General features: G+C 37.2%; 1 protein-coding gene across 2 annotated transcripts in view; it reads left to right on the top strand.

Annotated features, from left to right (window-relative positions):
- Ncapg (non-SMC condensin I complex subunit G) overlaps positions 1 to 13,168 on the top strand; it is a 61,436-nt gene that overhangs the window by 24,664 nt on the left and 23,604 nt on the right. For both annotated transcript variants that reach the window (XM_045161589.1, XM_004656081.3), the window contains exons 10-11: positions 9,387 to 9,470; positions 9,746 to 9,925. In XM_045161589.1, the coding sequence (XP_045017524.1) occupies positions 9,387 to 9,470; positions 9,746 to 9,925 (264 nt within the window). The remainder of the gene's footprint in view (positions 1 to 9,386; positions 9,471 to 9,745; positions 9,926 to 13,168) is intronic.

The raw sequence follows: 13,168 nt of genomic DNA, 5'->3' as shown, positions 1-13,168 counted from the left end.
AAGGAGGAAATGGAGTAAACATAGTGCTTTCAAAGACTTTTTTCATGGGCATACCTTTTCTTTAGTGAAAGAGTAAGAGCTTTTCTCTAGAGTCTATGACCTTTCTATCCATAGGATTCTAACTTGTTTATCAGTGCTAGGTATATGAATTTCTTCTCACTGAGTGGGCCTTGTCCAATCAGAGAGCAGTTGATTATCTCCATAGCTTGTGTGTCTCTATTGTGCAAGTGTGTTCATCTTGCCTGCCTGGTTGATTTTATAGCTTACATGATCCCTAGCTACTTCACACTGTAGGTGAACATTATCCACTCTCCAGCCCCCAGCAACTCGAATATCACTTCCCAGCACTATGAGGACTAACCACCAGGAAACTAGCTTCTTTTTTAGTTTCATTGTGATCTCTCTTTGTCTTGTGTTCACAGCTTGTGATGTCTTTAACAATAAGGTCTTACCCTTTAGCTCTATTGTGTAAACAAATACTTTGGCAATAGCCTGTATTGTTTTGGGGACCTCGTGGGCCTGCCTGACCAACAACCATCTGTGGGGAATAATCTACTTCTGGTACTGGGATTTACCAGCCAGAGCTCATGGTGGTAGGGTTAAGTTTTCTCCAACCGCTACAGGGCAACTCTGCCTGGACAACCCTTCCCTTCTTATTAAGATATATATATATTTTAATTAGCTAACCAGGAAGAAGGTTTCTATGGTACTGGTTCATGTAGTCATTAGTTTTGTGTAATTGACACACACACACACACACACACACACACACCCTGTCCTTTATTCTCTTCATTTCATTCCTTGTTCCCATTCTTTTCTAGTCTCATTCTAGTTCCTGGCCAGTACTATTGATGTGTTCTACAACTTTCAAACAGATCAAGCTGTTTCATCGTAGAAAATGGATATGAGAGAACATGTAGCATTTGTCTTTCTGAGCCTGTGTAACCTCATCTACTATGATTTTTTTCAAGTCCATCCATTTTCCTGCAAATTTCATTATTTATCACTGAGTAGAATTCCACAGTGTGTATGTATTACATCTTTATTATCCATTTATCAGTTGGTGGGCATCTGGCCTGTTTAATCCCTAGCAACAAACATGGCTGAACAAGTATCTTTGTGGTAAAGAGTGTTTAGGGTATATATGCCTAGGCGTGGTATAGCTAGACCTAATTGCAGATCTATTTTCAGATTTTTGAGGAATCTCTATACTGATACCCATAATGGTTTTACAAGTTTGAGCTCCAACCAGTAGTGGATAAGGGTTCCTCTTTCCCTACATCCTCCTCAACATTTGTTGTCATTTGATTTTTTTTTTTTAAATGAGAGAGCGAGCAAGAGGGACAAGAGAATTGGTGCGCCAGGGCCTGCAGCCACTGCAACTGAACTCCAGATGTATGTGCCACCTTGAGCACATGTGTGACCTTGCTCGCTTGTGTCACCTAGTATGTCTGGCTTATGTGGGATCTGGAGAGTCCAACATTCTTAGGCTTTGCAGGCAAGCACCTTAATTGCTAAGCCATTTCCAACTCATCATTTGAGATATATATATATGTAGCCATTCTGACTAGAGTGAGATGAAATGTCAGTCATTTAAACTTGCATTTTCCTGGTTGATAAAACATTTTCCTGATTGTTGAACATCTTTTTTGGTGTTAATTGGCCATTTGGGTTTATTCCTTTATTTATTTATTTTTTTAATTAATTAATTAATTTATTTATTTGAAAGTGACAGACACAGAGAGAAAGATAGAGGGAGAGAGAGAGAATGGGCGTGCCAGGGCTTCCAGCCTCTGCAAACGAACTCCAGACGTGTGCACCCCCTTGTGCATCTGGCTAACGTGGGACCTGGGGAACCGAGCCTTGAACCGGGGTCCTTAGGCTTCACAGGCAAGCGTTTAACTGCTAAGCCATCTCTCCAGCCCTATTCCTTTATTTTTATTTGATTTTTTTGAGGTAGGGTTTTGCTCTAGCCTGGCTGACCTGGGATTCACTATGTAGTCTCAGGGTGGTTTGAACTCACAGCGATACTCCTACTTCTGCCTCCTGAGTGCTGGGATTAAAGGCATGCGGAACCACACCTGGCTTGAATTTCTTCCTTTGAGAACTCTTGTTCAGTTTCCTGCCCCAATTTTTTTAAATGGGTTGTTTGATTTTTAATTGCTTAGTTTTCTGAGTTCTTTGTATATTGTAGATATTAAACCTCTACTGGTTATATAGCTGGTGATTTTCAGCCACTCTGTAGGTTGCCTATTGACTGGTGATGGTTAGCTTATCTATACAATAGCTTTTTAGTTTCATGAGATCCTAATGGTCTTTTTTGTCCTTGGCTACTGGGGTCTTGTTTAACAAGTCTTTCCCTACACCTATATACTGGAGTGTTCTTCCTACTTTTGCCTCTAGTTGTTTTACAATTTCACTTTCTATGTTGAGGTGTTTGATCCATTTAGAGTTGGTTTTTCTGCAAGGTGAGAGAAGTGAGTTTAGATCCCTTTTTCTATATATTGATATCCAGTTTCTCCAGCACCATTTGTTGCAGATGCTGTTGTTTTTTTCCTGTGTGTGTTTTTATCATCTTTGTCACAAATCAGGTTGTTGTAGTTACTAAAACTTAAAACTGGATCTTCTCTTTTATTTCTTGGATCTTCTGTTTCATTCCATTGATCTATGTGTCTGTTTTTGTTCCTATACCATGCTGTGTTTGTTACTATGGCTTTGTATACATGATATCCGGCAGGTATGGTGATACCTGCAGTAATATTCCTTTTGCTACCGATAATTTGGCTTTCTGAGTCCTTTTGTGCCACTATATCCGTTGTGAAATTAATTTTCTACCTCTGAAGAATATTGCTAGAATTTTATTTGCAATTGTATTGCCTTTTTAAGGGTAGTAATTTTCACAATACTAATTCTTCTACTCTATGAGTATAGGGAATCAGTCCATGCTCTTCTGTCTTCTTAATTTATTCCTTTAGTGTTTTTGTTTTCACTGTATAGGTCTTTCACATACTTAGGGATATCCCTCAACTTTTTTTTTGTGGCTGTTGTAAATAGGATTGCTTCCCTTATTTCTTTCTTCATATGTCCTTACTATTATGAAGAAGGCTACTAATTTTTATGTGTTGGTTTTATATTCCTGCTACTTTGCTGAGAGAATTTATTCTCACTAGAAGGTTTTTGGTAGAGTCTTTGAGTATAGAATTGTATTATTGGCAAATAGGACTAGTTTGACTTCTTCCTTTCCAATTTGTATTCCTTTTATTTCTTTCTCTTTTATTGCTTGAAGTAAGACTTCAAGTACTGTATTGAAAAGCAGTGGTGAGAATGGGCACCCCTGTCTTATTCTAGACCTCCATAGGAATACTTCCTTTCATGTTTTTCCCTATTTAGTATGATATGAGCCTTAGGTATGTTATAGCCCTTATTATGTTGATATATGATCCCTTCATCCCTAGTCTTTCCAGTATTATCTGCGTTTATTGAAAGGATGGTGTGATTTCTGTGTTTAAATCTTTTGTGATATATTACATTTACTAGTTTCCATATGTTGAACCATCCCTGAATCTCTAGGATGAAACTTATTTGGTCAAGGAGGATGTAACTTTAGATGTATTGTTGGGTTTGATTTATACTAGTTTTGTTGAGAATTTTTGCATCTGTGTTCAGCAGGGCTTATTGGTCTATAATTTTCCTTTCTTGCTGGCTCTCTATCTGGTTTTGGTGTTGGCTTTAAAGGAGTCAAGGGAGCATTCCTTTCTTTCAATTTTGTGGAATAACAAGAAAAAGTGATTTTAGTTCTTCAGTGAAGATTTGGTGGAATTCAGCAGGGAATCTGTCTGGGCTCAGACTTTTTTTGTTGGAATGCTTTTAATTCTTTAATCTAGTTAGAAGTCATAGCTCTGTTCATGTAACTTATCTCTTTTGGGTGGTATGAATCAAGGAATTCAGCTATTTCTTTCAGATTTTCTATTGTGCAGTATAGGTATTTGAACTATATCTTGATGATGTTCCTATTTATCTAGTTTAACATTTTCTTTTCACTTCTAATCAATTGAGTTGAGTCTTCTCTGTTTTCCTTTTGATTAATTTGGCCTGGAATTTATCTTTATTTTTTTTTTAAGAATCAGCTCTTCGATTCATCATTTTTTTTCTTTATTTCCAATTCATTGGCTTCTGCTCTGATCCTGCTTATTTCTTTCTATCTAGTACTTTTGGGTTTGGATTGTTCTTGTTTATTTTCAAAGACTTCAGGTGGATAGTTATTTGTTGAGATCTCTCTGTCTTGGTAAGGTAGGCATTTGGTGTTATAAACATGCCCCTCAGGACTGCCATTGTTTTGGTATCTTGGTTGTGTTTTTATCGGCATTCAGTTAAAGAAATTTTTAAATTTCCTTTTTGATTTCTTCCATGACCTGTTAATTTTTTTTAAAGGGTACTATTTTCTATTTTTTTTTAATTTTTAATTTATTTATTTGAGAGTGACAGACACAGAAAGACGGATAGAGGGAGAGAGAGAATGGGCACGCCACGGCTTCCAGCCTCTGCAAACAAACTCCAGATGCGTGCGCCCCCTTGTGCATCTGGCTAACGTGGGACCTGGGGAACCGAGCCTTGAACCGGGGTCTTTAGGCTTCACAGGCAAGCACTGAACTGCTAAGCCATCTCTCCAGCCCCTGTTCATTTTTTAATAGTGAGTTGTTAAATCTCCAGTACTCAGTGTATTTTCTATTGTTTACCTCTTGTTGATTTCTAGCTTTATGACCATATATTCTAAATTAATAAAGGGAGTTGTGTTTATTTTCCTGAGTTTGTGTAGACTTGCTTTTTGTCCTAATATATGTTCTGTTTTAGAGAAGGTTGTTAGATTTTAGTACACCTGCTTAGTTCCTATTTCCATTTCTTTGAAATATCTTTTTTTTTTCATCCTTTTATCCTAAGGTGTCTTTAATACACAGGTGGGTTTCTTGCAAATGGATGGATCCTGTTTTCTACTCTAGCCTGTTAACCTGTGTCTTTCGACTGGGGAGTTGACTCCATTGATGTTCAGAGTTATAATTGAGAGGTGTTAGTTAATCCCTGTCAATTGGAGACTTTGTGGATTTTGGTGTTTTCTTGATCATCTGCTTATACATCTTTTCTAGTTTTGATTATTGCTTTTTCCCTCCTATAGCTTCATGAATGTATTTGTTCTCTTCCATGTGGAGTACTCCATGCGGTATTCCCCTTAGGGCTTGCTTGGTGCTCATGTATTGATAATGCTGTCTTTCATCATGAAAAGGTTTTTTCTTTCTCCTTCATCTGGCTTTTAGTTTCCATTGGAAAATACCTTTATAAGTTACAAATTGTTCTTTTTTTCCATGCAGCCTTGTAGTTTCTATTTTAAGTGTTTAGTGTTTTTAACTATAATGTTAAATGAGGAATTTCTTCTATGGTGCTGTGTATTTGGCATACTTTATGCCTCCTGCACCTGGATGGGTCTCTATAACTTTAGGAATAGTTTCTTCAGTAATTTTGTTGAAGATATTGTCTATACCCTTTGTATATTTATAGTTAATTCTTCCCTTCTTGCATGCTCATGACCTGTATGTTTGGTTATTTTTAAGATGTCCCACATGTTTAAGATGTTCCCTCATGTTGTGTTTGCATGTTCTTTTGTACTTGTTTATTTGTGTATTTCCTCTGTCTTGTCCTTGAACTCTGATTGTCTGTCTTCCACAAGATTGTTCTATTTATGAGGCTTTCTTGGGAGTCTTTAAAATGAGATATTTTACTTTTGTTTTCCATTGTTTTCTTCATCATCTCCATCTCTTCATTGAATTACATTTTCATTTCTGTTTGACTTTCCTATGGTGTTTTGAACATCATTCCTGCATTTCATCAGGTCCTCACTGAGTTTGTTCTGCTGACCATTGAGTTTAGTTTTTTGTTGATTCTCCTCCAAAAGCTGCCCATTGAGTTCTTTTTGTTGATTCTCTTCCATTTCATCTAGCCATTTATTCTTTATTCATAGTGTCATGAACTTTGTTTAATATGCTTATTATTAATTTATTTTTGAATTCTGTGTCTGGAATTTCCCCTATGTTTTCATTGAAGGCTTCCATTATAGGCCTAGGCATTCTTAATGGGATCTTTTGGCTTGGTGTCTTGAATTATTTTGTATTGGGATTTGCCCATCGCAAGATGGTCCTCTTTCCTGCTCAGAATGTATCAATAGCTGCTCTTGTGGAGCCTTGTGAATGTCCTTGTCAGTTTTAATCGGAGTTGATGTGGGGATGTCATTCTCTCCATAGGTTTGGGCTGGGTACAGTTGAAGCTTAGTAGGCCTACTCTTGTATGTGCAGCCTGGGTAAGGGGAAGGTGGTCTGTGCTAGAGCCTAGGAGGTCTGATGTACTCAGGACCCAAGATTTGGAGTTTGATCAGCTAGGAAGTCTCTACTCAGGGAGATGTAGGCAGACAGGCAGGCTAGGCCAAGGAGTGAGGACTTGTAATGCCAGTGGGGTAGGAGAAATTCTTGTGCACATTGGGTAGGTTTTGGAGAGAAATTAGCTCTGGGGTCCCTATTGGTGATGGTGGCAGCATATACTGGATGGGTTACCATGTGTATTGTTGTTGCTAAGTTTGTGGGCTGGGTACCAACGTGGAAGCTCCCCTGCGTCCAGGTTACCCAGTACTATGCACTGCCCAAGGTGGGAATGAGATCAATTCTGGAATCCCTACTTGCAATAGAAGATTTAAATATACTAGCTTAACAAGATGTATAAATTTTCACCTATCAATTCCCATATGCAATTAGAGTGACTATACTCTTGGGACATTAAAATCCATAAAAAGAACATCATCAATAATAAAAAAGAAAAAGGCATGATAAAAGCAAAAACAACAAACCTAAAAAGAAAGTGAGAAAGTAAAAAAAAGAAAAGAAAAAGAATAATCAAATCTACAAAAAAAAAAAAAAAAATCAACCAAAACCACAAGGGATGTGGGTGGGGCACTGGAAATGGGGTGGGAAACTGGCCATGTAAATGTGGGCAAGTGTGCTTTCTTCCTCACCTTGGATTGTCGTTTGGAATGGTATCAAGGCTGAAACCAGCAGAGTAAGTCCTAAATAGCTCCATGTCCATCCTGTGGGGCTTGTGTTGGAATCATCTGGGCTCCCAATAGTTTTGCATATCTTTGCCACTCCATGTCTGCTATCTCTTGTTTCCAGCTTTATGCAGTGCACATCCCACAGTGTTGGCATCTTCAATATCCTGTGGTATTCGTTTGAATTTAGGCTCCACCTTCTCACCTTCATAGCTTCATTGTTCTATTAGTATCATCTGGGCAAGGAATTTGACTCTACCACACATTATCTGTCCTCAGTGCATTCCTGAAACTTTGCTGAACAGCCTCCATGATCCCCTTATGTATGTATCTTCCATATCTGCAAAGCCAGTACATTATGATGATCCTTCCAAGTTTTGCTGTACCTTGCAGGCTGAACCTGGGAAAACACCTTTGTAGGCAGCCATTTAATCATGGTGTCTTCCTGCTCAGGGAACCCTTCTCAGTGCAGTCTCTCCTTTCAATTGAATTTGCATTTTCATAAGTTGGAGCCTTCAATGGGTAGGCTTTTGCCCTCAAAGCACCTTTCTTTTTTTTTTTTAAACTTTTTTTGTTTATTTTTATTTATTTATTTGATAGTGACAGAGAGAGAGAGGAAGAGACAGATAGAGAGGATGTGCGCACCAGGGCTTCCAGTCACTGCAAACGAACTCCAGATGCATGCGCCCCCTTGTGCATCTGGCTAATGTGGGTCCTGGAGAATCGAGCCTTGAACTGGAGTCCTTAGGCTTCACAGGCAAGTGCTTAACCACTAAGCCATCTCTCCAGCCCAAGGCACCTTTCTTATTGTCTTAGTGAAGGGTCTGAGGGCATTCTAAACCTACTTTTTCTCCAACTTTAGAAACTCAGTCAAGCTCTTTACCTTCTGAAACTTTTCATTTTTCATCATTTCTGCTTTCTCTCACAAGGTCTGACTGTGAGCAGTAAGCAATAATTCTGCCATAGCCTGATGTTCTTCTGCTATTTTGAAATTCCTCTGCCTAACCACTTGGTCCACTAACTTTGACTTTAGCCTCATCTCAGGGCTTTAGGAAATTGGCAGAAACCATCCAGATTTTTTTTTTTTTTTGGACAGTGTTACACAATGACCTCTAACCCAATTCCTGTTAGAGTTCTTATTCTCTAAAACTTTGTGGGGACAGTCTCTAGTGCTCTGGTGTCTGCATTTAACTTATATATATATAAATATAAATAATATAAATATATATAAATAAATATATATAAATTATATATATATATATATATATATATATATATATATATATATATATATATGCTTTTTTTACTTAGAGAGAGTAAAGGGAGAAAATGGGCACACCAGGGCCTCCTGTTTTCTTTTAGCTGCACACAAACTCCAGATGCACGTGCCACTCTGTGCATGTGGCTTTAAGTGGGTACTGGGGGTTCAAACCTGGGCCATTAGACTTTACAAGTATCTTTTTCCATTTTGTCTTCCTCATTCTTACCATAATGACCCATTAAATTCTGCTTTCAACATTCTAGGGCTTCATTAATTGACAGTTACAAACTATTCTATATTCCTCCTGCAAACTAGTTCCAAAGCCTACTGGCCATATGATCAAGTTTATCACAGCAGTAGCCCTATTTGGTATCAAGATAGGTATCAGGCAGGATTCTCTAGAGAAACAGTACCTACCAACAGAATATAAACACACATATATAAATATTATCAAAGGAGATTTAATAGATTTGCTTTTGGGATAGGAGCTAGGTAGTCCAACAGTGGTTACGTACACATTAGACACACTAGCTTTTCAGCCCACAAAACTGGATGCCTCATCCCAGTCGATGCTGAGCCTGGTAAGGTTGATGGTATTCAGTGTGCATTGGAAGACTGAAGAACCTAGGATCTGGAATTAGCAGAGGATGGCAGTAGCAGCAGTTAAATACGCTGAGGAAGAAGTGAAGGCAGGCAGGCAACATTTGTTTTTCCACAGACCTTTTTATTTCTGGGCTGTCTGCTGGAAAGTGGTGCCTCGTTGTGGGTGCATTTTTCTTTCTCTGTTAAACCTCTCTGGGAACACACTTCATGGTACACCCATAGGTGTGTCTCTTAGGTGACTTCAAATCCAATTAAGGTGGCAGTAAAGATTAATCATCATTAAAATTGTCTAGCCATTAAAATGTTTGCTAATTTAATATATTTTTGCCACGTTTTCCAATAGATGGCAAATATTTGGAAATTTTTGTAGCCGTTTGTTATTATTTGCTGATGTAAAACATATTTTACAGCTTTTACTTTGAATTATAACTTTATCAGGTTACAGAAACTATTTCAGAGATTCATGCGCCCATTGTTAATGTTGGTGTTGATCCATCTGTGTCAAGAAAGAAAGAACTCAAGGTAAGCCTTAAAGTAGTGCTTTAGTAATATTTTTTCTTTTTGCTATACAATTTTCAACTTGTCCTCACAAAGTCAAATTATTGATTAAATATTTTACTAAAGAGATAGCAAAAATGTTTTCAGATTATAGCAGTCTGTAAGATTACTGTTCTATTTCAATAAAATTAAAACCCTGTATGATTGAGTTTTTGAGATACTTGAAAACACTTGGTGTACTATAGATTTTCATACTAATTTTTATATTGTTCAAATGATCAATTTATATCTGTCTTTAGATAGCTGAAATAAAAGTTAAACTTATTGAAGCAAAAGAAGCCTTGGAAAATTGCATTGCTATACAAGATTTTAATCAGGCCTCAAAATTAAAAGATGAAATACAAACATTGGAAGATGCCAGAATAAACCTCTTAAAAGAGACAGAGCAACTTGAAATTAAGGAAGTCCACATAGAGAAGGTATATCTAATCTTTTCATACTAAATTTTAGCTTTTACTATTGCAACCAAACTTTCCTTTTTTCTTTTTAAAAAATTATTTTATTTACTTATTTGCAAGCAGAGAGAGAGAAAGAGAGAGAGAGAGAGAAGAGAGACAGACAGAGAGAATGGGTATGCCAGGGCCTTCAGCCACTGCAAACGAACTACAGATTGATTTCCCACTTTGTGCATCTGACTATATATGCGTACTGGGGGAACTGAACCTGGGTCCTTAGGCTTTATGGGCAAGTGCCTTAACTGCTGAGCCGTCTTTTGAGCCCCCATACTTTATTTTCTTTAAATGTGCTTCTAGAGTTTATTTACTTTGGAGTGATTTGTAAAAGCAATGTGAATTAAAATGAAGAAGGAAACTTTTTAGTCTCCAGTTCCTTTATATTTTTGGAGTTTGGAAAAGGTCTTAATTTTAATTACTGTATCTACGACCTTATTTGCTCCTTTGTCATGATTTTCCTTAAGAGTCTGAAAATTTTCTTTCCTACCATGGTAATTGGTCTTTTTGTAGTTACCTCTGTTTTTTTTTTTTTTTTTCCCCCTGAGGTAGGGTTTCACTTTAGCTCAGGCTGTACTGGAATTCACTATGTTATGTAGTTTCATGGCGGCCTCAAACTCACGGTGATCCTCCTATCTCTGCCTCCTGAGTGCTGGGATTAAAGGCGTGTGCTACCATGCCCGGCTTCTGTTTTTTTTTTTTTTTAAATAAATTTATTTATGTATTTGTAAGGAGATAGAGCATGATTATATAAATGAAAGAGAATGAGAATGAGTGAACTAGGGCCTCTTAACCAATGCAAATGAACTCCAGATGAATGTGCCATTTGTGCATCTGGCTTTATGGGGTAGAGTGGTTTGAATCCCATATTGAATCCCAGATGTACCCCATAAACTCATGTGTTCTGAATGCTTGGTCTCCAAGTGATAGCAGTTTGGGAGGTGGAGCCTGGCTGGAGGGGATTTACTGCTTGGGGTTGACCTTCAGGTTTATTAATAAGCCCCTAGATTGCCAGCACTAGTTGGCTTATTCTCCTACTGCAGTTTTCTACCTGCTCTGACAGAGGTGATGTCCAGCCTCAGCTTATTCCATACTTTTCCTGCTATCATGAAACTTCTCAAGAGTATAAGCCTGAAATAAACACTTTCTTCCCATAAAGCTGTTTTTGGTCAGGTACTTTATTCTGACAGTGAGAACGTAATTGTATTTCATGGTTAAGCAAGTGCTTTAACTCCTGAGCTTTCTCCTCAGCCCAATACTTCTATTTTTATTCATTTATTTGTCTTGAATGGTTCAAAAAAGGAAATTGTATCTATCTTTCACTTAGGGAAAGTCTGTGATCTATTGATATGAAAAATTTTTTGGACGGGCTGGAGAGATGACTCAGTGGTTAAGGTGCTTACCTGCAAAGCCTAAAGACTCAGGTTAGATTCCCCAGTATTCATGTAAGCCAGATGTGTAAGGTGGCACATGTGTCTGGATTTTGTTTGCAGAAGCTAGAGGCCCTGGCATGCTCATCCTCTGCCCCTACCCCATATAAATAAGTAAATATTAAAAAATGTCTGATGAATGTTTCATCATATATGTTTTGAAAGCTTAATTAGTCATTATTGCTTTTAGAAATGCCAGTTCTATTTTTAAAATAATTTTAGTTATTTATTTTACTTTTTTGTTTTTTGATGTAGGGTCTCACTCTAGCCAGGCTGACCTGGAATTCACAGGGATCCTCGTACCTCTGCCTCCCAAGTGCTAATAATAGTAAAGGTGTGCACCACTACACCCAGTTTACTTTGGTTATTTTTTAATTAAATACTTAGCTTGATAGCTAATAACAGTTAAAGCTTTCCCACAGTCTTTTTTTTAAACTTAGTTGTTTTATAAATTAATCTCTTAACTGGAATATTTTTTCTGTTGAATTTATTTTAACAAGTTATATTTGATATTAACTTCAATTAAGATTTTTTAAATATTTCTTTATTTAAGAGAGAAGGGAGAGAGATGCAGAGAAATTACAGGGCAAACAAAAAACAAACAAACAGAAATCTCTATAATTTATGTTATGACTTTGGCCTCTCTACTTGGAAACAATATCTTTATTCTAACTCCTTACTTTTCTAATAAAAGCGACTGACAGAATTTTTTTTTTTGAGGTAGGTTCTCACTTTAGCTTAGGCTGACCTAGAATTCATTATGTAGTCTCAGGGTAGCCCTGAACTCATGGTGATCCTCCTACTTCTGCCTCCTGAGTGCTGGGATTAAAGGTATGTGCCACCACGTCTGGCTCTTGAATTTATTTTTTTTTTTATAGGTAAGAGCTTTTTTGTTTACAAAATCTGGGTTATTAAATTTTAAGAGGCAAAATAACAAAAACTTAACATAGAGTCTAAAAATTCAAATTAAGAAAATAGTGGGACAGTATTGCTATATCAGTACTTGTAGGATCTTGAGTTCAAGACCAGCCTTGGTTAAATAAATGAGGTCCTTCCTTGCTTCAAACATATAAGGGATATAATATAGTATGTATCGTGTGCAAGGACTTGAGTTTGACCCCTAGCAACATCTTCACCCCTAAGGGGAAAAAAAGAAGGGTTTTGTAAATGCTCATGATTAATGTCATCCCTTTTAAGTTTACTTCCTTTGGGTATTATGTGTCCATGTGTTCTATTGGAGGAATTTAAGTATTGTAATACAGTTACAGCATAGTATAATAGATGGCACAATCAAGGAAAAAGGGAAGCATTGGCTTATGGTTTATTTTATTTTATGGTTTATTATTATTATAGTTTATTTTTTAGAGTGTGGTAAAGCATGGCTGAGCAGAGCAGTCCACATGGCAGCCAAGAAACAGAGATCTTTCCTTTTCCTTCTTTTATTCCATTTACTCCTGTAGCCTGTGGGGTGGTGTCACTCATTCAGTGTAAGTCGTCTTCTTGTTGGTTGTCTCTATTCATAACTTCAAAGACACAGACAGCAGAAAGTGCCTTACTAAATTTCTAGATACTTCTCACTCCAATCAAGTTGACAATCAATATTAACCTTAACAAATAATACAACCTAATTGCTAACAGGTTTGTTTTCTCTGGCAATCCATTGACTACTTTTTAAAGCACTTCATAGTGATTTTTATTTTACAAGGGTAAATTTACTTGCCTCCGATCACTCTGGTCCTTCAAACCTAAGAAGTTGCTCCAAAGTTGTACTTTTTTTTTTTTT

This window comes from Jaculus jaculus, chromosome 11 (genome assembly GCF_020740685.1).
Source record: "Jaculus jaculus isolate mJacJac1 chromosome 11, mJacJac1.mat.Y.cur, whole genome shotgun sequence".
NCBI classification, from domain to species: domain Eukaryota; kingdom Metazoa; phylum Chordata; class Mammalia; order Rodentia; family Dipodidae; genus Jaculus; species Jaculus jaculus.
Note: the sequence above shows the minus strand (reverse complement) of the source record. Positions and strands in the feature narration are given on the sequence as shown.